The 25,755-nt window shown below is 37.7% G+C and overlaps 1 protein-coding gene across 2 annotated transcripts in view; it reads left to right on the forward strand.

The window, feature by feature from the left end:
• The window catches only part of slc26a11 (solute carrier family 26 member 11), a 110,065-nt gene that overhangs the window by 65,802 nt on the left and 18,508 nt on the right, over positions 1 to 25,755 (forward strand). For both annotated transcript variants that reach the window (XM_039739206.1, XM_039739207.1), the window contains exons 11-13: positions 5,973 to 6,028; positions 11,314 to 11,454; positions 18,750 to 18,877. In XM_039739206.1, the coding sequence (XP_039595140.1) occupies positions 5,973 to 6,028; positions 11,314 to 11,454; positions 18,750 to 18,877 (325 nt within the window). The remainder of the gene's footprint in view (positions 1 to 5,972; positions 6,029 to 11,313; positions 11,455 to 18,749; positions 18,878 to 25,755) is intronic.

Raw genomic sequence — 25,755 nt, forward strand, 5'->3', positions numbered from 1 at the left:
ACAATTCTGCAAAGATGAGTGGGCCAAAATTCCTCCAGAGCGCTGTAAAAGACTCATTGCAAGTTATTGCAAACGCTTGATTGCAGTTATTGCTGCTAAGGGTGGCCCAACCAGTTATTAGGTTCAGGGGGCAATTACTTTTTCACACAGGGCCATGTAGGTTTGGATTTTTTTCTCCCTAAATAATGAAAATCATCATTTAAAAACTGCATTTCGTGTTTACTTGTGTTATATTTGACTAATGGTTAAATGTGTTTGATTATCAGAAACATTTTGTGTGACAAACATGCAAAAGAATAAGAAATCAGGAAGGGGGCAAATAGTTTTTCACACCACTGTATGTTAATTTTACTTTTGTTTATTATCTATTTTGTTTCCAATGCCTGTGTTATGTTCCTTGTGTTTTGAGAGTGGTTCCCCAAGAGACAGGACCACCTGCCAACTGCCACCTGTAAATATGGAGGGTCTCCCATAGTCCCTGGAGGTTCATGTTGAATGTGCTATGAAGTTGTTGACTGTTACTGTGATTTTTCTGTTACTTGTACTTTTTTGTAACTTTTTAGGTTTTGACCGTTTTTGCTGTGTTGATATCTGTATTAAGACCTTGTTTGATTTGGATTGCTTTATTGTTTTGTTCATATTAAAAGGAAGACTTTTTGTGAGGAATAAATCTTTTTATTTCTATAAAGATTTTGGGTTTGCCCGTTTTATATACGTCATGAAGCGTAAACAAGCATAGCATATTCTATTCTATAATTGTTGTACAAATCTAGGACTGATCAGATCATTTAGTGGACTCACACTGTTTTTTTCTAGTGTTTATATTTATTTTGTATCCATTTTCTAATTGTTTATTTTTCATTTTTACACGTTTCATAGATATTTACTCTGTGTCCTTTGGTTTAATGGCACCTGTAAAACTTTAATTGTTTCTTTGTTGGGTTTGTAATTTTGTGTTGCCAGTGTGTTCTAAATTAGTTGAACATGCAAGATGTAAGGTACAAGATACCTTTATTGTAGAATACAATGAAATATCATTTGGAGCAAGCCTATAGATGCCTTAGATAAAAGTATATAAGAGTAGACAATAAACTAAGTAAGCATTAAACTATGAGACGTACAGATACTATTAACGGTTCTAAATATACACAGAGTAAAAGTAAAGGTAAATGTGTAAGCATGCTGTAAAGAGAGAAATAATAAATTAAGTCACAAATAAATTAAGTCACATTAGGATACAGCGGGTTGGATAATGGATGGATGGATAAAGATTAGAGTCAAAATAATGTACAGTACAAGTGTGTGACTGTGTGTGGTTGATGCTGATGTTCAGTTCAATTAGTGGTGGTTTCTGTTATAGGAAGGGACAGTGATTGTTATGCATTTAACAGGCTGTTTGCTTTGAGATTAAAACTGTTCTTCAGCCTGTTTGTGTGGGCATGTGGGGCTCTGAAGCACCTGCCAGTGGGCAGAGGAGTAAAAATACTATGGCCGGGGTGAGTTGGATGTCTACAACTATTCTTAGCTTTTCAGCTGGAGCGCTAGTGAAGATACTGTATATTAATGCATTCTATCATATACTGTATGAAGGTGAGTGCGTGAAATAATATATGTACATATACTGTATGTGTGTGGATGTGCATACACACTATACGCACACACTTTCACTTGCACATCATCTTTTGCAAATCTCCTTTATAGTTGTACTATTCTACAACTTTGTTTGAAGGTTTTCTTTTTATCTTATGCTATACAGTCAACCCTCGTTTATCGTGGTTAATCCGTTCCAGACTCTGCCGCGATAAATGAATTTCCACGAAGTAGGATTCTTTATTTGTAAATCAAATATTTTTGCAGTTAGAGCATAGAAAACCTGTTTACGACCTTCTAAATACATTTTATAACATTATCAGAGCCCTCTAGACATGAAATAACACCCTTTAGTCAAATGTTTAAACTGTGCTCCATGACAAGACAGAGATGACAGTTCCGTCTCACAATTAAAAGAATGCAAACATATCTTCCTCTTCAAAAGAGTGAGTGTCAGGAGCAGAGAATGTCAGAGAGAGAGAGAGAGAGAGAGAGATAGCGAGAAAAGCAAACAATCAAAAATCAATAGGGCTGTTTGGGCTTTTAAGTATGTGAGGCACCACCGGACAAAGCAGCTACAAGGAAGGCAGCAATGTGAAGGTAGTCTTTCAGCATTTTTTAGAAGAGTGTCTGTATCCTCTAGGCAAACAGCCTCTGTGTAAACAGCCCCTCTGCTCACACCCCCTCCGTCAGGAGCAGAGAATGTCAGAGTGAGAGACAGAAACAGAGACAAGCAAACAATCAAAAATCAATACGTGCTGTTTTGGCTTTCAAGTATGCAAAGCACCGCATGGGAAGCATATCGTATATCATTGAGGAGTTTTATTTAATATGTAATAAGTGCTCCGATTGGGTAGCTTCTCAGCCATCTTGCAATAGCGTCCCTTGTATGAAATCAACTGGGCAAAGCAACTGAGGAAGCATGTACCATAAATTAAAAGACCCATTATCCTCAGAAATCCGTGAATCAGCAAAAAATCTGTGATATATATTTAGATATGCTTACATTTAAAATCCGCGATAGAGTGAAGCCGCGAAAATCGAAGCATGATATAGCGAGGGATCACTGTATATGTTATTTCTATGTAATGTTATGTTCCATTATAAGTATCTTCAAATCTGCCAAGTCAAATTCCTGTACATTAAGTACTGGAGAATAAAAGTGATTCTGATACTGAACAGATGTTCCGTATTCAGTGTAAATGGTGTGCTGGTAGAAATGCAGTATATACATAGAAATACGTTCATCTTTGTTTCTACTACTATTGTTATTAACGCAGTGTAAGTAATGACAAAGTAGGAATTCCCGGAAAAAAATACACTGGTTAGACACGGGTAGATGACAGTCTACAACAGGAGATAGCAAAAATGAATATAAAGTAAGGAAGGGAAGTAATATTGTAGTACATAAAATAATAAGGGAATCTACAAAACAAAGTGTGTTTGAAATTAAATAAACCATTTGCTTAAAGTCATTGCAGGTTAAAGTAACAAGATATATCTGAGTACAATTGTTATTTGATTCTGCATTTTTTGATTATATTGCCAGGCACATGATCTGGAGAAAATTTAGTTCTGTCACAGACAATAATATTATATGTGTTAAGCTGATAGGTAGAACATGTACAATATATAGTTTGACAGCTATAAAGTAAGCTATGTTTTACACTTTCACAACTCTGTCCATGTAGAAATTTTTTGATCTGACAAAACATAAAAGTTAATTGCTGAGAAAGTAAAACTAAATAAAAACAAAAAAGAGCAAAGAACTAAAATCAGAAAATGGCAAAAAACTAGAACTAAATAAAAAGTAAAAAAAATAACAAAAAACTAAATAAAAATTAAAACAAAAAAATCAAGAATAAAATGAAAAATTAAAACTAATAAATATCCTTAAACTAGAAAAATAATGACTGGTGCTGCACTAGTATGTGACTGCAAGTAGACAGATTACTCTGGAAATCACAATATTATGTGAGAAAACATGAGTAAAAAGTACATATAAAAATGTCTGACAGTGGCAATGATATATCACTGCTTGAACAGGTGAAAGCGGGTCATGTCCTCAAATGGTTGGTGTTTGAGGCATAATTTCAGCGTGCAATTGAGGAAGTTTTACTTATTATTTAAAAAAATCCGAAATGCACCCATATAGGCTTTAATTATTGCCACTTTTATCCTGTTACAGAGCTACTGCAGAAATAGGCTCATGCATGAGGTCTTATCATTCAGTTTGTAGTGACACACAGTGTCACCAATGATGGTGAGATGAATCGTTTTTTAATACAAGTTTCCTACACAGTCCCTATGAAAGAACAGAGGCTTAGCATTTATTATCTGATTGCTTCACGCATCTCCACAGATGTTTATCCCTCTGTTCTGTAATTGGTTTGTGCAGTTATGGGTCAAAGGAAAATCTTACTTCATATAGGATTGTAGCAATTGAAAATCAAGTCAGGTTTCAGACAATGTGGCTGTTTGGCTTTTCTACACTGGCGATGGAAAGAGCTGCTCTGTTTGTTAATACCAAAATAAAATGTATTCAGTGCTTTAAAGCCCAAAGCACAGCAATTATGCCAGTTAGCAGGACAGGCAACACCGCGTACTTCATTGCTACGTAAATGTAAACACTAAATTTGTGTCATTTGTTTGGTTTTTGAAGCCAAACTAACTACAACTCCTAAAATGTGTCAATTTTAGTGAATAATTGTAGTGTCATACATTTGAAAGATATATTAACAAATGTAATGCAGTGTACCAGTTATACTGCATGTTCAGTTAATATTCTAATTCTGGATTTGTACACAAGGTAAGTAATTGCAAAGTTTGATGGGTCATATAAGATACTTTGAAAACAGCACAACAAAGGATGTTTTACAGTAGTTCAGAAGCATTGGATTAATATTAGGTGTGATTTCACACAAAAAAGTAATATTTAGACAAATTAAAAAGTAAAAAAGCAACAGATTTGGAAAATAAAAGCACCAAGATTTTTGACTCATCCATTAAGTGTTAGAAATTAACATTATTCCATGTTTGTTATGTGCTTGATAAAAGTTTTTTTTATATAGACAATTAATGTTGTGGGGTGTTTTTTTTTTTTTCTTTTTTTTTTTTGGAAAAAGATTTAATTTTTATTTTGGTTGTCTTTTGTTTATACAACACACAGTTACATGTTGTATGACCCCAAGCAGCGCTCCAATGACATTTTCAGAAGTTTGGCTATAAATATACAAGCTCCACAATGCAGCTTAAATCCTCTACGGATAAATTCTTTCAAAAAAACCTTCTAGTGTAAGTTAGTATATTTTTCACTTAGGCCAGCACTAAGTTTTATTTCGGTTTTCACTTTTTCTGTACCTTTCTGTACCAGTAACCCTTGTGTTTTATTTGTCGGTTATTATTATCTGTTTGGTTCTGACTTTTGGAAGTCCCTCATTACAAACCTATGTGATGTGGCATCTCTTGGTTTTCTTGCATCTCACAATAATTTGTGGAAACTTAGTCTCAGCATTAGATATTACTGTTTAGTAAGTTTTTGTTTTAACCTGCTAATGATGCAAATATAAATTTTACAATAACAAATGTTCTAAACCTAACAGAAGAATCCTCTAACAAATCAGGTTTTAAAAGCATGTTGTTACAAAAACAGCTCTATAAAGAGTTTGTTAAAATAAAAATTCCAAAACTACCTTGGAATGTGCTAGTTTAACATTACAGATATAATATTTTTTAAATTCTTATTTAGAGCATTGATTTTAAGCAGTGTTTTTCTTTTACCGGAGAGAAATGTTCTGAGAATAAATTTGTACAATGTACATGAATAAGACAAATCATGTACAACACAAAGATATTATCTTTTATGAACCCTATTCTGAAATCCCCCCCACATTATAAGATTCCCCCCATTTTTTGTTACACATGGGAAATCCCTTTCTCCACTACATATTCAAATTCAGCCCCTGCATTGTATTTCCATATTAATGAAAGCCAATATTAGTTTCTTAAATGCAAGTTTGGTAACTACTTGTTGGTTACACTATTATTTTAAAGTGGTTGTTAACTAAAAGTGTTTATATATTTTATAAATTTATTAATCTGTTTTTGTTACAGAAAAAAGCACAATATTATTCACTTGAGTAATGGAGGTACTATTAATAAAAAGCATTTGAATGGGATTTCTGTTTTTGCTGTGGTATCAAATAGGTCTCCAGTATTGTGAAATTTCATTGGCATTGATATTAAATACAGAAATTGCGATATTATGACATCCCTGATTATCAGTACCAAGGAAAACAGTTTTACTGATCATATAAATCTATATAATGCTTTTAATTAAAGCTGAGGTCAGTGTTGTATTGAAAACATTTTTATTGTTACAGAACAGCAGTAAATTCACAAACTGGGTCATGCACACCAGCTGGTGGACTAGTCACTGGTAAGTATAAAGTTTTATAAGTGATTTTTAGGTTTTTAAGAATAATGATTGTTTCTTTCTTATTTTCCTTTCTAGATATGTAACTATAAGCATACTTTGTAGTTTAGTTTCAAGAATGAACCTAAAACCATATACTATAATTTAGGCCGCCAATTCAAACTATTCCAAGGCTCTTAACAAAATGAAATATACTAGACGCACAGCAGAGTGATGACCTCGTAGACTTGAATCAGTGAGCAAAACAACATTGTAAATAAGAGCCTTAATACTGTAATACAAACAAACATACAGTTGCAGCAGAGAAATTCTTTGCCTTTCATTCGGTGGTGTCTTGTTCTTCACTTGTAGATCTATAGCACTGAGGTTCACAGCATTGCTGTGGATTTGACACACACAGTACGTCACCAAATAAGGCAAATGAAACATTTTAGTATCACATATTAGTTGGGTGATGCCATCACCATGTTGTAACAGGCTGACATGGCGAGCAAAGTAACAATATAAATACTTAATATCACAGTCACACTTAACAGTAAAATTACCAAAGCCTGCGAAAAAAATCGTAAATCCGGCCCACCTTAAATCCCTTCGCACCTCTCCGTCAGTGTCTTTTGTCCTGTAAATGTGTCGATCAAGACAAGCAGTAAGCAGACTGCTATTCCATCCCCCCACCGCCGCAGAACATGCACAAAGTTCTCCTAGCTCATGCCTTGATTATCTGGGAGTGAAGTGCTGGAGTTTTAGACTGGAAATAATAAATTGTTATTTGGAACACATGCATTTCATGTGTGTTCCATTTCTACAATAATTTGTGTAAACACATTATTAAAACAGAAACAGTTTTTCATATTTTAGTAATAAATTACAAAATGTAGGTATAAACTATATAATGTGGGAAGCCTGATGTCCAAAGATCAAATAAACTCTTTCACAAAAGATTCAAGGATGATACAACAACTTCCTTGGTGTCCCCTGGTTCAATCCCGACTGCCTCCTATATTTACTGTTTTGAGTAGTGAGCTGCTCTTATTGTTAATATTATACAGTAAACACATACGTTTGGTTTGCTTTTGTAACAGTCGGTGTACATTTATACTACTTGTAAAAGTTATCTTTTTTTTTTCTTTTCACTTTTATTCTCTCAATCACGATCACAATACATACTACCGCCACACCCCCCATTAAACTCAGGAATTTGACGCTGTTATTTTTTATTTGAAACTGGAAATAACTGTAGATGTGAGTGGTGTTTTGAGACAATGGAACCACAATATTCGAACCGGCAACTATCTGGATACCAGCACAGATCCTTAGCCTCAGAGCCACCACTCCACCTCTAATGTCCCCTCCATGTTGTCTGGGGATCATACATAGAGACAGCATGGTAAAACAAGCTACACCCTAAAGGTAGAAGAAAATGCAGAGATAAATCTTTTTTACTACTGAAGGAGTGTACGTTTGTATCAGATAAAATTAATCAATCTCAAAACTACAAGGTCTATTCAGACAGAAGTTAAGTGTGACTGTGGCAAAGATCGCTGCGCTGCCCCGCCCCTTAAGAGGATGCCAGACCAGAGGAGGCTTGGTCCCAGAGACATGAACTCGGAAATGGCGCCACACGGATTGGTGGTTGTCCGATCTGTAAGAACAAAAGGAGGAGAAGCATTAGGTGACAGTGCTAGCCCTTGGCTCGGGGTAGAATTGCAAGTAGATGAGCCCTCAAGTTGTCTCCCAAGCTAGAAGTCTGCATGGGACAGAGTTTTTAAACCTGAACCTCCCCACTTCTGCAGTATTCCATTCTTTACCTTCCCACTCCTGCATACACTTAGCCTCATTTGTCCCATTTCTGCTTACAACCTAATGGTTTTGTCCGTTTCTCACCTGGAGAAAGACATTGCTTTCATTAAAGAAAAAAGCCATGTATGATTCATAAGCCTGTTTAACATGATCATGTACAAGGAGGTGGCCGAAGCTTTCTCCTGTTTGGCCCAATTGTCCTTTGCTTCATCAGTATTTAATGTAGATCTTCCAATCAATCAATCAATCAATCAACATTTATTTATTTTCCAATAGGACTTAAATAATAATATCTGAGCACTAGTTCACACGTCTTTTTCACAGAAAGGAACAAAAAAGAGCAGCATAAGCAATGTATTTTGTTAAACCTTTCTAAGTAGGCAACCACTTACTATTCTATATTGAAATAAAGTAGGATCTGTGTTAATAATTGCAATTCATTCCACAAAAATGTGGAACGGACACAGAAGGTAAGTGCTGTCTGCGTACAAGTTTCATATATAAATTTTGCTTAAAACAAACTTTTCTAGTCCGTATATTACTGGTAACAAATACTCTCAATTTTCAAAAAGTACTGGAGATTTATAATTTTTTTTTGTTCTTCATAGTATTTTTGTTATCGATACAAGCACACTGCAAGTAAGCAAAGCACTGTGAACACACTGGCATCTCCTTGTCTGCTCATTAGTTCTGATAGGAAAGAAGACATTACTAATAACTCTTCAGTGAGCTTCACTGCACTCTTTGATTTCATGCAGTTGCATTAAGGCACAATTACTGAAAATTATTACAAATCTCTTCTTGTCCCTGTGGCTTTGCAATGCTCTTAAATAAACGATACAGAAGTTGAAGCATTCAGCTGGGAAATGTTGCTACTTTGTAGTGCATGTGGATATGAGTTAGTGCTGAACAATTAGTTGACAAATTCTTTCAGATGTCACACACAAATGGTTGCCAATGCACTGAGTATAGGTTCATTTGTTGCTACCTTGTAGTGTTCGAGTCTCACTACCCATGGATGTACTAGATAGGCACTTACAGTGATAATATCTGATTCCAAATCAGTCATCACATCTTTGAACGGTTTCAGAAAACATCATAGTTGTGAGAATCTTTTTGTTGATGCGGCCAATCGTCAATTTTCTACAACACTGAATCTTACCATATTGAGATCCATCTTGTCTCCCTCAGACTGTTTGAGTGACTTCGTAAGCTAGCCGTGTTGTCCATTATTTAAAATACTCGACTAACTTTTTCACATTAGTCAGGAGCTGTGCAACTTCGGGTGCTTTCTCCATCACTACTGGTGGAAAAGCACATTGAGAGGTTAGTGTTAAGAATCTGGGCACTACAGTTTAATCTGGTATAGTTACACAAGGCAGCAATCATGTTTGCACCTTGGTCAGTAACAAAGACAATCTTTTTTGCCATGAGTGAACAGTCAATTCTGAAAACTCTTCAATTTTTCAAACAGTAAAGAGTGAATGTTTTCACCCATTTAACCATGCTTGCTTCAAATGGGGTCTCAAAAAGTACCCTTGACACAAGATTGCAGTTCTCATTAATATACTGGATGGTAGCAGAAATTAAAGAGTCTTCGGTTCAAATACCAGTTGTGACAGCACATGCCTAACAATTGATGGTCTCTAGCATGTCATATACAATATCATTTCTCAGTTTTTGGGCTTTTTCTATAACGTGTAGTCTAGTTTGACCCTTCATTACTGCAAAGGTGTGGTGCCTTAAACCTGAGGTGCATGACTTGTGTCTACTGTTTGCTAGCACTTTTGCCCATTTATCACAGCAAGCACACAGCACTTGGAGCAGGTCCTCCAAATTGCAGGGAAAACGTGGCAGTTGGTGGCAGGATTGGCACTCCAGCCGCTGTATATAAAAAAACCTCACACAGTTCCACTCTGTTTGAACTAATGTGATGCTAAGGTGTCACTCGTTGCATGGCTGCGCTTAGGTCCTAATTTGTGATCCTGAAGTGGCTTGTCTCGTGGTGGGTGCGGCAACATGTTGTATCAGTGCATGCTTCCAACCTCTCTGTCTCTCTTTCTCTCTCTATCTCTCACCGTCTGTATGATGTTCTTTTATCATTCCTGATTTACATTCTTGTATGTGGTTGCATTATGATTTAATGTGTGAATTATGATTTAATTTTCTAGTGTTTCCTTCAAATACAACAAATATGCTAAAAGATATTTTTTTTTTAGAAAAAATTTATATAAAGAAACATTTTTAGACTAAACATTTTCTACATTCGGGCGGCATGGTGGCCCAGTGGGTAGCGCTGCTGCCTCGCAGTTAGGAGACCCAGGTTCGCTTCCCAGGTTCTCCCTGCGTGGAGTTTGCATGTTCTCCCTGTGTTTGCGTGGGTTTCCTCCCACAGTCCAAAGACATGCAGGTTAGGTGCATTGTTGATTCTAAATTGTCCGTAGTGTGTGCTTGGTGTGTGTGTGTGTGTGTGTGCCATGCGGTGGGCTGGCACCTTGCCCGGGGTTTGTTTCCTGCCTTGAGCCCTGTGTTGGCTGGGATTGGCTCCAGTAGACCCCTGTGACCCTGTATTTATTATATAGCGGGTTGGATAATGAATGGATGGATTTTCTACATTCTTTCCTTCTTTAAAGCACAATGCTATGAAATTAATCTTACGGATTTTGATGTGGTTTATTTAGATACTCTTTCTGCAACTAGTGCATAATAACAAAGCTATACAGTTGTGTTTTCTAATTTATTTATAATTATAAAGCAAATAAAGTTTAAGTACAATATTAACATTATTTTTAGACAATAAAAATATATATTTGCATGCACCTTCATCCATTTATTAGTTATTCTTCTACAAATCACATTTCATAAATAAATGTCTGATGACAGGGTGAAATTTACATGTTCTCCTATGCCCTGATGGTTTTTCTCCAGGTACTCTCTTTATCTTGTCATATGCAAGTAAGATGAATTAATGTCTGTAAATGTGTTAACTGTGAGTAAGTGTAACCTGCTCTCATTCTTAATAGCAATATATAATTATTTAATACATTTGATTTTCAATTGGCATGTTGATTCAGTGCTTACTGCAGTTTCTCCATGAAGACACAGCACGTTACGTTTGCCTCAGTGTTTATTTTCATTGTCTGTATGGAGTTTATCTATTTTCCCCCAGTCTGCACTGGTTTTTCTATGTGTAATTTGTTTTTGTCTTACATGACAATCCTATTCTTTTTATGCATACGTGCTGTTTTAAACTGACCCTCATGTGAAGTCTGGTGTGAGTTCATGTGTGCAAGAGTGGTTTGTGTGATGGGTCGTCACCTCACCTTACAGAGATTTCTGCACAAAATGCTGCCAGGCATTGGTCCCCCAAGATGCTGAATTTGACTATGTGTGTTTGAGAAATTTGTTGGCTCTTTGATGCAGGATTCTGCTTTGCTTAATTCAAGTCTAATGATTTATTTAGTTTTTCTCTTTTCTTTGAATCACAGGTTCAGTTGTACTACTTTCTCTGGCATATCTGATGCCACTCTTCTACTACATTCCAAAAGCTGCTTTAGCATCAGTGATTATTTGTGCAGTTTTGCCCATGTTTGATTACACAATCTTCAAGAAGCTGTGGAAAGTCAAAAGTAAGTAGTAAATAAACATGCCGGCTTTTTAGAGATTAGTTGTAAATATTCATATTTATGTAATTAAGTTTTTATGTATATCAGTGTCAACGGTGGGCTTGCCTACATCTTGTCCTGCACAAAGAGTTAATTGAGTTCTCATTTAGCTTACTCTTTAGGATAATTACTTCTGAGGATCCTTATAATCCATACATCACAGGTTTGCAAAATGTGCAACCTGGGATGAATCGTGGTGTGGTTTAATGGCAGTGCACTTTGTGTAGTTGGCAGTTTCACACTGTGGATGGGCATAGTGGGGTGACAGTACTGTGCAGTACAGTACAGTGGGGGCTGCATGAGAGAAAGAGACATCACCAGGAACTGCTCCATTTTGCATTGCGTTCACTCTGTCCTTGTATGAAGAGATAATGTTGTTCTCCTTTAGCTGATGCTTTAGGGAAGGTGCTTCTAAAGGCCTTTTTAATTAAGATGTTTGTGGCTGACTGTCATCTATTACCACAATGCAAATGTGAGACCTGGAATGGATCATGCTGAGATTCCACAAATTTACAGGTGATTAATTACTGAACTGCTGGTTTCTAAAGGAGATGGTTGCCCACCAGAATTTAGAGTGTCCTTGTCCAATGGAGGGATATTCAGTTTTGGTAACACAAATAAAGGATTTCTAGTTCAGTTCTTACCATTGTCCTCAATACCTGTCCTCAGTAAACATAGTTTTTTTAGTTACTTGTTTTCAAAAGTCATCTTTGACTCATCAGTCATTTACTGGCTTAACTATACTTCTTGAATAGCATTTATGTTATGGTGAATCCTTCAGTGCTGTCTGCAGAGTTATCTGTCATGATTACCTGCTTTATACCAGGTAGTTGGACAACTGAGAACTGCGTTAATTCTATGAAAGGTTTTACTGTAACAGATGAACGTGATTCATCTGTGTGTGATGTGTGCACCATAATTACAGCATAGCAGACAATGCCCAAGTGTATTTCTGCAGAACATATGCCCACTTTTAGTAACAACTTGTAATTATTATATACTGTATTCTTTTAAAAAGTGCCTTTCAAGATGCCAAAAAAAAAACAAACCTGTATTTGCACGCACACTAAAAGGCAAAGCATTCCAGAGCTTATGACCAGCGGTACTAAATGCTGTATCATCCATTCAGTAAAGCAAACCTAGAAAGACTGATAAAGAGAGGGTGGAACCCTGACAAATGCAACAAATAAGATGATGTGTATAACTGAAGTAAGTTGCAAAGATAATTAGTTTATAGTATTCAACTGCAAGCTACTATAGTGTAGGAGTAGTGCATTTCCAGGGTTTGTTATATGTACAAAGATCTGGCAGAGGACTTCAATACCTACTGTAATCTCCTAAGTACCTGGGGTAAATCACTAAACAGAAGCTTGATGGTCCAATTGAGACTACTCTACAAGATTAATCTTGTAATTCACATGATAGAACACAGAAAGAGAATGATACAGTAATAGTATGGGTTCTTTATAAAATGTTCTGATGCCCAGGAGGTAGTTTTTATTTGTGCATCTCAATTAAGATGTAAATAAATATTATTTGGATTTTTACAGGTATGTTTCACTTTCATTTTCCTGTATTTTTGCTGTTTTGGTCTTATCAGTACTTTTCTTTTTAATAGTTTCATGCTGCCATTTTGTTTTCCATGTGTGTTGCCATTTTCTGCATTTTTATTGTTGTAACAGGCTTCTATCACCAGTGTCATCACAATACTATTTAAGCCAGCACTATGGTAATGCTGGCTTTCAGGAGTATGGACACAAGCAGAAACACTATGAGACGTTTAATAGTTGTAGAATCCTTCATGGAACTAGAATTGCATGTGTTGCTTGACAAAATTTTTTGGGCTGTGTAGTAGGCTTAGATATACTGGTGATTTTTGATCCTTTGGCTACTGACTTCACTAGTGTTTTAAATTAATTCTCTTTTTGTTTCCCAGCCCTTTTTCCATGTTCCTGCCAATTTTTCAGTTTGGCAGGTTCTTCACTTTGGGAGAAGACTAGTAACATACCTATCAAACTACATTGCCTCGAGTAGCATGATTTACTGTTACATAAGCTTTTTCTCACTCGAATGAGGAAATGGGCAGAATTAATTAAAACTGTTTTGAAGCAATTTAAATCTACTGGTTTATTTGCCAAGCTTTGAGTCTTGGTCACTACCTTTCATTTAATACTAGAACTGACTAAATGATTTAGGTGATTGTGAGCACCAACAACATTGTTTATATTTCTTATGGGAAGGTGACCAGCTAGAATGTCGTAGTTACAAGTTACAGTAGGTTGAGGACTGTCTCGCAAGAGATCCAAACTGTCTGTGTTGTTCAGTTAAGTTCTCTATTTAGAATTCTGACACCTTCTGGTCTTGTGGTACTATTTAGAGTACTGCAGTCTGTTGGTCTTGTGTGGACAGCAGTTCAATTAAATATTGTAAAGATCTTTTTACTTGTCACCATCGGATCATGCAGTCAATAGTAACTGGTGGAAAGAAGCATGGTTGTGTTTATTCACTTAATCATCCATCTCTTTTCTATTCAAGCCACTCAAAGCATCTTTGGTATGTTTAATATTCTTTCAGTGTGTATTTATTGTAGGGTGTAATATTTCTTGTATTAGAGTAGTTTAAGTTTTATAATTCTGACATTTACTGTACACTCTCTAACGGTAAACGGTACTGTCAGCAGCAGTAGTTTTAATCTCTTTTATGTATTATCTTTGTTTTCTGTAGATTAATACTTGGATTTTTTTCTGTTTTATCTTTACCTTTTCGCAGTTTCTACATTAGTCAAGTTAAGTGAACATCTCATGTGCAGTAAGAGGGTAGTTTAAGCTGTCTGTCAGATTATGCACTGGTTGTAATAAGGATGCTGTCAAGAAGAGAGCATTCTAACAAGGCAGTGTGACAAGTCAGGGAAAGCATATAGGTTAACGTATCTGCAATGCTTAGGTTAGATAAGCAGTGTAGTAGAGAAAGAGAGCTGTGACCTTGGTTGAAACATGCAGTGTTAGTAAAAGTTGGTTGGAACAAAAGCCTGCAGCCCCAGGGCACCACCAGGACTGAGTTTGGGAACCACTGTATTAAAGCAAAGGCTCAGGTTTTTTTTTAAGTCAAAGTTGTTTTTTCACAGTCTTGTCGTGCATTATTTTGCCATAAGAAATTGTTTTCTTAAAGCATATTTTTTTTTTTAGAAATTAACAGACAATTTATAATTCAGCTTAAAACAGAGTTTCTGAAAATATGAAAAAAAGAAATACAATTTCAAGACAAAAATGTACTCTGGTATTGAACCTCGGTATTGCAACCAGTGGCCAATATGATCCAGAAATTGAAACCAGGCTTAAACCGCTTCTTAATGCTACTTTTATGAGCCCAGAGAAACAGAACAAGCTGCTGGAATCTGTGGCTTTAGTACCATCAAGGAAAATAAAAGTTGAATTGCATGAAACACCTTCTACGTTTTATGCTATCTTGGCCGACAAATATAAAGACAAGTCCAAACGGAAACTAATTTCAGTGTGCATTCAGTATATTCACGTGGATACAATCAAAAAAAGGGCAGTAGGATTGCTTCACTCAGCAGACATGACCTCTGATGTAATATCAGAAAATATAATGAAGCTTTTGGAACCACTTAGATTAGATCCCTCTCTGTGCGTTGGCTTTTGCTTTGATGGTGCATCAGTCATGGCTGGAAACCGAGGAGGTGTACATGTAATATTAAAACAAAATTTTCTGAAAGCAATTTACATTTATTGTAGTTCTCATTGATTAAATCTGGTCCTTTGTACTGCAGCCATGGTCTCTGGACATGTAAGAACTTTCTTTGAAACTCTCAATAACCTACATAATTTCATGACAGGAGCTCAAAGACATTCGTGCTTCATGCAAACACAGAAGAACATACTCCCAAGTTGACAGTGCCTTGCTTTGGAATGATCCACTGAATATTCCGAATCATATGGCCAAACTAAACCAAAAGTAACATTTTTTTGGATTAATACGAAGACCGGCCTTTGCTAGTGACCACAATACAGCAACAGCCTGCTGTATGTGTTCTGCCCAGGTGCTGAAATAGTAGACAAACACCATCCAAGTAGGCAGCACTATACGAATTATGAGGATGGAGCACTTTGTCCACGAGACGTTGGAAGGTCACAGGTGCCCCATATAATCCAAATGAGAGAACACGATTCTGCCAGTGCCAGCTAGGGGTGCTAAACGCTGTCTTCTCCTTAGTGGAGTCCATTAAGGGAACCTGCCTGTAACCCTTAGTCATATCTAGAGTAGTCAAGAATTTGGTATGTCCTAGCCATTCAAGGAGGTCGTCCACTCACAGCATTGGATAAGCGTCAAATTGGGAGACTTGGTTAAGCCGACAGAAGTCATTGCAGAATCTCCAACTTCGTCTAGCTTGATGACCAAGATGATAGGACTGGACCAGGGACTGTAACTTTCCTCAATCACAACTAGGTCCAGCATTCATCTGATCCCTAGCTCCACTCCAGCCTTTTTTGCCTCGGGAATTCTGTATGGGTGTCCTTGGACTATAACCTCATTTTTCCCCACAATGTCATGTGCAACCAGGGAGGTCCATCCTGGATTTTCACTGACTACCTCTGGGATGGACAGGATAACTGCTTCGAGCTGCTGTCGTTGTTGGCAAGTCAAATTATCTCCGAAGTTAAAGTTTAATTTATGAGCAAAGAGAGACTGACGCTGTCCAGAGGAGGGTTCAGAATCCCCATCCTTCCACGGTTTCAGCAAATTGACATGATAAATCCACTCGCTGGGACGACGATTTGGTTGTTTAACCAAATAATCAACCAGACCCTTCCTCTCCTTAACTTCATAAGGGCCCTGCCTAAGATCCAATAATTTGGAATGTGAGGTAGGATGTAAAACCATGACCCTGTCTCCAGGGCGGAATTCCCAGAGAGATGTGCCACGGTTATAACATCGGATCTGGGCTGCTTGCGCCTTTTCCATGTGCGTCTTTAGTAATCTGTCACATAACTGCACAATATATTCCAATATATTTGTAAAAGGGAGAGCCTTTTCCTCCCAGCCTTCTTTTAAAATATCTAATATGCTCCGGGGTTGTCGTCCATATAGTAATTCAAATGGCGAGAACCCCGTGGTGGCTTGTGGGACTTCCTGATATGCAAAAAGGATGAGGGGGAGGAGCTGATCTCAGTTCCTTCTGTTCTCATTGACTACCTTGCATAACATCTGCTTGAGAGTTTGATTGAACTTCTCCACTAGACTGTTGGTTTGAGGATGATATACTGAGGTCTTCAAATGCTTTATTTGTAGCAACTTGGCAGTCTCCCTAAACGTCTGCGAGGTAAAAGATGTCCCTTGATCCATCTGGATTTCTTTAGGGATGCCGCCTTGCGCAAAGACCCCTATCAATTCCTGTGCGATAGCTTTTGAAGTAGCTGAGTGCAGCGGAACAGCTTCAGGAAACCAGGTAACATAATCTACCAGGACCATTATATATTTATGACCCCTGGCTGAGGGTTCTAGGGGTCCCACCAGATCAACCCCAATAGGTTCAAAAGGGACATCAATTAAAGGTAAGGGAACTAAAGGAGCACAGTCCCTCCTAGGAATCTGCCGCAATTGGCACTATGGACAGGATGTGCAAAAGCAGCGGTCCACTGCTCCCTTTTAAATAAAGCCAAGGTGTGCCTAAATTGAAACTGCAGATGTGTGAGAGGGTCGGAGTCGACCTCAATGGCGGCCGGGTTTTCATTCTGAGTCAGCTCAGCGCTTATTGATAATGTGTTATGCTAAGATGTCCCGGGTGTTTCCCTGTCATTATTAGAGGCCAAACTCCATCTCGCAGCCAGCTGTATACACGGCGTGGAGGAAGTTGAGGGTGCTGATTCCACATCTGTGACTAGACCTAGTGATCTTGTGGGAGTAGCGTATGTGCAAAGGCCAGAGGAGTAGCGAGTATATTCCGCAGACCCCCTTGTCTCCGCGTAGCACCGCCCGATGTGCATCAGGTTCTACCCAAGCATATCTTGTTTTGTACCTACGGGACTCAATTTTAGGGACGCAACTACGTCTGGGTGCACATGAGTCCCGTTCTGATTCTCCCAAGCTGGTTTCTGCTCTTGGGTGATCAATCATCTCCACTAGGGACATGATATCTATGTGTCCCCAAGCCGGCTGGGCAATCTACTGGGGCAAAGTACGGAGCAAAAAGGCATAGGTTATCTGCTCTATTTGGTGGCTTGTTTTTTCATGTGGTTTTAACCACCTTACCACTTTTGCCCATAAGTTTAATACCTGCTTTAATACCTGCTTCTGAACAGAATATTTAGTATCATTTTTTGGGCTTCGTGTATTCACGATCCCATGCGCCTATGGTTGCCACTTTTCACATCTTGGATTAATAGGCTTAGCTTCAATTTGGGCTTATTAAGCAACAGGGCTAACTTGTGGTAATGCATTGCTTAGGATGAAGTTCTGTTTGCCCTGTTCTGTTGCAAGTACATATTTGATGTGAATCAAAGATGTGGGCTTTTTGTTTATTATAATCATGCATCACCCCTTCTCCCCCAAACCCTATGACCCTTGCAAACTATTTCTGGCATAAACCTTGATTTTAAGACTTTGTGATTACCATACGGAATCAATGGAAACTGTAAACCCCTGATTTTTATTTATTTATTTATTTATTTTTTGTTTTATTTTCATATCCTGAATCCACACGTTTTTGAAGCATTCTTAGTTGAATGGTAATATGGTGCTAAAATTCTTCAGACACATGCATGGTATAATGTATTTTAATTTCCTTATTTATATGAAAACTCATCCCGTGATGGTGAGTGAATAGACAGATAAACAGGAATGCATTCTTATCTCAGAAAAATAGTGCCTAATGTATTACTTCCTTTTGTTGCCATAAATAGCTCAGAAACATGGCAAATTAACATTTTACAATTTTGAAGTACTGTATAGTTTTGATGCTTTTGTTTTAATATTTGTACAAATTTATACCAAAATGCAAGAAGAGGCAATGTCATTTGTTTAAAGACTTATAACAGTGCTTCACTTTTTGTGGAAAAAATTCCTTTGTCTTAAAAAGTGCCAGACGTAACATGCATTTTACTAAAAATGTGATTTAATGCATAGCTTTATATGATACGTCAGGAATGTCCTAAATTAATAATACCTCATATGTATAGACAAGTTTAGAATTACTTAGAAGATTTTGAAAAGGATATACTCTCTTTGCATTTCCCCCTCAGAAATGGATCTGCTGCCTTTTTTGTTGACCTTCATTATGTGTTTCTGGGAGATCCAATATGGGATTGTTGCAGGAGTAATTCTGTCCAGTTTCATTCTACTCTACAGAGTTTCAAGACCCCAGATTCAGGTCAGTAACCAAGTTTTTTTCCACTTTTGATGATTTTTTTGTTAAAATTAAAATGATCAAAATGTTGGTTTTTTTATTCCTTTTTATATTGTTTTTAAGAGAAAAATAAATTCTATATGTATCTATTGTGTGTAACACAGTATGATAAAAGAACATATGGAACCTACAACAACAAAAACAAAATCTTCACAAGAAATAGAAGAAAGAATTAAAAGTATGTATAAATAAATAAATAAATAGTTAAAAATAGACAATACAAATAAGCAAACAAATACAAAAAAGGCTGGGTCCCAAACTGAATAAGGCCTTTCCTACACTCATTAATTAAGTCTGCCATAATGGTAAAAGACACAGTCTGATGCTATAGTCAGTTGGCCATGGAGGGTAGAAAAATAAAAGCTCTAGCTGATAGGATGCTGAAAAATATAAAACGCTAGGGGGTTCAAAGATCAAAAGACTCCCCTGAGTATTCTGCATGTATTCTAAAGTTATTGTTATATTGTATGATAATAAAGTTATTTTTATCTTTATTGTTGATACACTGTCCAAGAAGATTTAATGCTACAGGTTTCTGGTTGTTTAGGTGCTTGTATCCTTGTCAAAATGAAAGGCAGCTTGATTAGATTAGAAATAAATAAATGTTATTAATCCCATGGGAAAATGTAGATGCATACAGCAGCAGAAATATAAATCAAGGATAAAGACTCACAAGACAGATAATGCAGCTAATCAATCAATCAATCGCTATGTTTATAAAAAACTTAACAACTACATCAGTTGGAAGTGCTAAATTGCCTGATAGTTGTGGGCAGAAAAGACCCCCAGAGATGCTTCTTAGGCTCATTCCACTACAGTGTTCTAGTTCTATGGTTAAAAGTGCTTCAAGAGAGTGCCTCCTGGAGGGGATTTTTCATGATGGCACTCACTTTTGCTATCATTCTCTTTTCGACCACAGTACTATGCTGTTATAGTACTGTCGTAGTACTGTGATAAAAGAAAACAGAGTAAAGTAGTGGTATGTGAATTGGCAAATTAGAAGAATACAATAACCATACAGTAACAATGTTCAGTTACCTTTGGCCTTCTTTAAATAAATACAGCATTTGGCTCAACCCAAAGCCTTCACTTTGACTTGGAAACATTTGTGAGTCATTTTGTTTTGTTGTTTTTTTACCTAAAGTGGTTTGTAACTTGTTATTCTTCTTCTTTTGATTTGAATTCATAGGTAACTGCATACTTTTTGCAAATTAAAACTAATGGGAATTTTACCTTTCTCACTTTTATTCCATATCAAACGCAACTATTGTTCTTACATATATTTATTTATTAAGCAAGTATTTGACACACATAAGAAACATAAAAAGATACACATCCACAAAAAATATTATGATTCCCTTCCCTAAGTCCTCAAATGCATTGGTGTGTGAGGAGGTTAGAAAATGTCACTATTAGTTGTGCCTAGTAAAAGTTTAGAACTTAACAATTTAAGAATGAAAAAATTACTGTACTTTAAAGCATTTCAGCACCTATGGGTGGTAAGCCAAGAAAAAAGAGACCCCATTGGAACCCCTGCTCTATATGCTTATGTAAAAATGTAGCCTACTAAAGGCTGTGTTGGTCATTTTTAATTTTGGTTGTGACCAGACTCCATTAAATTATGAAATTTGTACACATTAATAAGAAGTTAATTTTTATTACATCTGACTGCTGATAAAGATATTACTGCCAACATGCAGCTTTAAAAATGTGTCAGACTGGAGCCCTACTCTTAACTTCTCATTTTTCCTTGCAGTTTCTCTGAAGCCTCTCATGTTGGTGTTTCTTGTTGTGTCTACTGGCCTCACTCAATTTCCTATTCAATTATCTATCTATCCATCCATCCATTATCCAACCCACTATATCCTAACTACAGGGAGCCAATCCCAGCCAACACAGGGAGCAAGGCAGGAAACAAACCTCGAGCAGGGCGCCATCCCACTGCAGGGCACACACACACACCCAGACACCAAGCACACACTAGGGACAATTTACGATTGCCAGTTCACCTAACCTGCATGTCTTTGGACTGTGGGAGGAAACCGGAGCACTTGGAGGAAACCCACGCAGACGTGGGGAGAACATGCAAACTCCACGCAGGGAGGACCCGGGAAGCGAACCCGGGTCGCCTAACTGCGAGGCAGCAGCGCTACCAATGCACCACTATGCCACCCCTTATCCAGCAGTTTTAAATTTCTAATCATATGAATGGTGCAACACTGTAAATATAAATATACTGTATAACAAATGATTTTTACATTTACATTTTTGGCTGACAACTTTATCCAAGGCAACTTACAATATTTATGACACAATTACTTACATAGCTTTTGGATTTTTTTTTTTTTTTTACATTTAGAGCACAGGCAGGTCAAATGACTTGCTCATTGTTCACATAGTGTCAGTAGTGGGATTTGAACCAACAAACTCAGGGTTTGAAGTCCACAGCCTTAACCGCTATGCCACACTGCTTGTCATACATAAGTATACATATATAAGTGCTTGCATAAATGTCAGGTACGAATGTCAGATATTTACAGAAGTATTGTATGCATATCTCAGTTCTGTACCTAAGAACTCAACAGTCAATGGCTCAAGACATTTACATTGTTACAAATGTAACATTACCATTTCACTGATGAAAAGTTACCTAAATAAAAGATATGTAATTAAAGAACAGGATAATTTACTATTTGTGCCTAAAGGCTGGAAGAGGACCAGGATATGAAACAAGTTAAACCTGAGAAAATGAATCCTTTAGCACCAAAGCTTAATCACAAATCAGTAATCAAAGTCAGAGGAAAAATAGTAACTTTCGGACATCAAGAATTTTTGGACGAAATGTGCACTATGTTCAATTGTGTATTTTATCTAAATCACTGATATGAAGTAATTGCTTCACCAGTGTTTCAGGGGTCATACTGATGACTTAAGACATGGCACCTACCAAAACTATATTTCTTGGCAACCAGGAGGAGCATTTTGGTAACGAGAATCATAACATGGCAGTGCCAATATGCCAAACAAAATATTGTTGCAGCACAGAGAAATAAATCCTCTCTATGATCAGGAAACATAGTGCAAAAGTAACTGCACAGAAATGTTACAGAAATAAAGAATCCTGTATTCCAGCATATATTTTGCTTGGAAAAAAGATATTTTAAGAGATATTATTTCTAAAGTGAACATCTCATAACACTAGCAGGGCTAAATAAGAAGGATTGTGAAGGATTGTTAGAGGAGAGAAACACATCATGCCTGCTGCTGATGCTGTACTCACTGCCTATCACATTGACTTCCTACATTCAGACTTGCTACATTCAGTAGCAGCAGTTAAGATTTTCATATGAGATCCACATGAGGTTGCCAAATGGGTAAATATAATGAACTAGCCAACCCGCAGCGTAACATACGCTGCACAATCAGGCCGGTTTTTTAATAATTTTTAAGCACAGGGAGAAAATTAACATTTGAAAAATCGGTAATGTAATAAATCAGCAAGAAAAGCAACATTGTAACAATGCACGGAACAAACCAACACACAATCGTCCGTGCTGCGCTCAGGCGTGGAGGGTGGAATGGGAGGAGAGGAAAAGGACGTCCACTCGCTCCCTCCGTCATGCTAGTCTGCTGATTTCTCGTCCAGTATGCACTGCCTGCTCATGTGCCCACCGCCAACTCGTCACTCGAGTCGTTGTCGTCTTTGTACAGTCCAGATGCACCTGTGACTCACGTAGATTTTTCATTGCTCTGTGTGGTTTTGGCTGCTTTTCTATATATAATCCACCAAGACGCACGACCACGGTAGCAGCGAGGTGGGAGGGGGGTGTGTACAAAGTGCAGGAGCATCTAAGAAGACGCATGTTTGTTGCGGATGCGAATTGCTGTATGCAGCGTGTAAAACAGTTTGCTATGGTGTACGCAGTCGTGCGTTGTAACCGAAAACTCGGTTTTTAAAGACTGCTCACTTCATTGTGTATACGACTGTAGGTGAATGAAAAGATGCAACTCTGGAGAGGGCAACATACAATAAAGCGTTTTACACGCTGCATACAGCGATTCACATTAGCGACAAATTATTTTACATGCTGCACACAGTGATTTACATCCGTGACAAACATGCCTCTTCTTAGATAGTCCTGTCGCGACCACCCTCGCTCTAGAAGCATACACACCACCTAGCCATGTGGTGCCTCTGTGTGAACCGGTTAGGCACAGAGAAGGTCAGCTGCCGAGAGAGCGTCTCGACTGTTGTAGGGCCTGCATTGGTGAAGCAGGTGAGACGATAATGAAACAGATTCACAGGGCTTATTGGTTTTTGAATACCGCCTCCTTCATTGGGTTTTAACCAATGCACTGAACGAACCAACACACAATCGTCCGTGGGGCACTCAGGCGCGAAGGGTGGAACGGGAGGAGAGGAGAAGGACGTCCGCTCCGCTCCCTTCGTCATGCTAGTCTGCCAATTTCTCGTTATACACTGCCTGCTTATGTGCCCACCTCCAACTCGTCACTCGAGTCGTTGTCGTCTTTGCACAGTCCAGATGCACCTGTGACTCACGTAGACGTTTTATTGCTCTGTGCGGTTTTGGCTGCCTTTCTATATATAATCGACCAAGACACCCGACCACGGTGGTAGCGAGGTGGAAGGGGGGGGGTGTGTACAAAGTTCAGGAGCATCTAAGAAGATGCATGTTTGTCGCGGATGCGAATTGCTGTATGTAGCATGTAAAACAGTTTGCTATGGTGCATGCGGTCGTGCGTCGTAACCAAAAGCTCGTTTTTTAAAGACTGCTCACTTCATTGTGTTTTAACCTCAGTTGTAAAGGAATGTTTTAAGGATCCCATGGGATACCCCTCGCAAACAGTTTTACACGCTGCATATGGCGATTCACCTCCGCCAGAAACATGCCTCTATGAACAGTCAACGTGGGTCGGAGCTGCATGTGACCTCTACGACAGATGAATATAAATGACGCCGGTTTTTCTGTGTCGTCGCGTCCGAGTTGGTGGGCGTGGCTCTGTGAGTTGTCATTGTATCCAATGGTCTTGGAGTTGGTGGGCGTGGCTCCTTCCTGCGTGCGCCATAGGTGTCTCACTTGTCGGCGGCTTAGTGAATCCACGCCCCTTCCGGCGTGCTTTCCATGGTTGTCTTGCCTTAGTGAATTATATATATAGATGGAGCCAGAACACTGTGTAAGAATCACCACACAGTAAAATGAACAAAAATATGAGGTAGGGATATAAAATAGGTTGGCAGACCTGTTTAAATATTGTATTCATTTTGGATTGTGGACTTTAATACCAGAATTTGCTTTTATTTACTCAGCATACCTTTTATTCTTTTGGATTGTTCTGGCTCTTAGAATGGTAAAGTCAGCATCTCTGTCTGGACAGCATGACAGCCTTATTCATTATCTTTAGATTGTGAGAAATGAAACAGGAGAGGCATAACTTTAGATATTTTAAATACATGTCCAAGTGTAATGATAACATTTCCTCTGCTGTCTGTACTTTGGTGAGGTCATTCTATGAACTGGGATCATTCTGTTTTGTCCATTAAAAATGTTATTAGGAAAGAAACTAATGCTTATAATTTGCATTCTGATGACACTGGCTTGATATTTCTGATAAGCCAAGTAACGTAACCAGGATGTAGCAATGTTTTTTAAAAAAATTACCTGGCATTTGTGCACATAGCAAAACAATGATGACAGTCCTTAATCTTGCTGAGAGACCTATTAGTATCGGCAATTGCGAATGGAGATTCAAACCTAATATACTCCACCTGAAGTTGACCTGAAAATTATTTATGAAGCAGGTTACAGGAGTTACTAAGAGTAGCGATCCACAGACCTGACACAAGTTCTTTTCATTTTTCAGTAAAGAAGCCAAAAGATTCTTGGCCATTGTCAGTGAATTGCAAAGCACTGCGTTACTTTCCTTTCAAGTTTAGCTCAAGCCTGAAGATAATTTACAGGAACTAGCCAGTTGGAGAAATGAGCAGTAAAAATACTGAGGCCTAAAAGGAAGTGTAGAATGGTGCATGTTGAAGGGAGCACCAGTGACAGAAAAACAGTGGAAGCAATAGCTGACATCACGGGCTACACAGCAGGCAACAATTAAAGGACAGGAATGTTTAGTACAAGTGTATATGGTTCATCAGAAATTTCAGACAATAACATGCAATTTTACAGGAACAGAAGTTCAATAATGGGCTCTATTTAAAGGGAGTCTTATGGATTTTTTGCACGCTAGTCCAAAATGTAAGAAGGTGCTAAATAGAGCCTTAAATGCAATTAGAAAGTTTTTAAAGATCAATCCTACAAGGCAGAGGCAGCCACTGTAATGTTACTCAAATTTTCCCTTTTTATTAAAATTGTTGCTGGTGCAGACAACTTTTTTTTTTTGGTCATTTTGATAGGAGTGCATTGCAATTGTATTGACAGCAAAAGGTGTACTTTTCAGCATCTTGAGTAATATAAAAGATTGGACTCATGCGATGTTTCTTAAGTGAAAGAATACAGTTCTTAGCAATGTGCTTAATATGCAATTTTAAGTTTACCTCTGAATCAAAAATGTTGCCAATACTCTTTACTTGCAGCCTGATTTGGAAAGCCAGAAGGTTAAGTTTATTTCTAAGGTTCTCATGTTTTTTGCTGACCATACAGACCAGTCATTCACAAACGTTTCTCCCAAATGCAAGAGATGAATTAGGGACCATGATTTGACTGGAATTAGTAGATTAGGAGAAACCATTGCGATGAGACTTGTGTAAGGAGAATGTCAGTCAATTCTTTGACTGGTGAAAAATTTTAAGTGCTATAAAATGTATACATATT

Source organism: Polypterus senegalus, chromosome 17, assembly GCF_016835505.1.
Source record: "Polypterus senegalus isolate Bchr_013 chromosome 17, ASM1683550v1, whole genome shotgun sequence".
Classification (NCBI taxonomy): Eukaryota; Metazoa; Chordata; class Cladistia; order Polypteriformes; family Polypteridae; genus Polypterus; species Polypterus senegalus.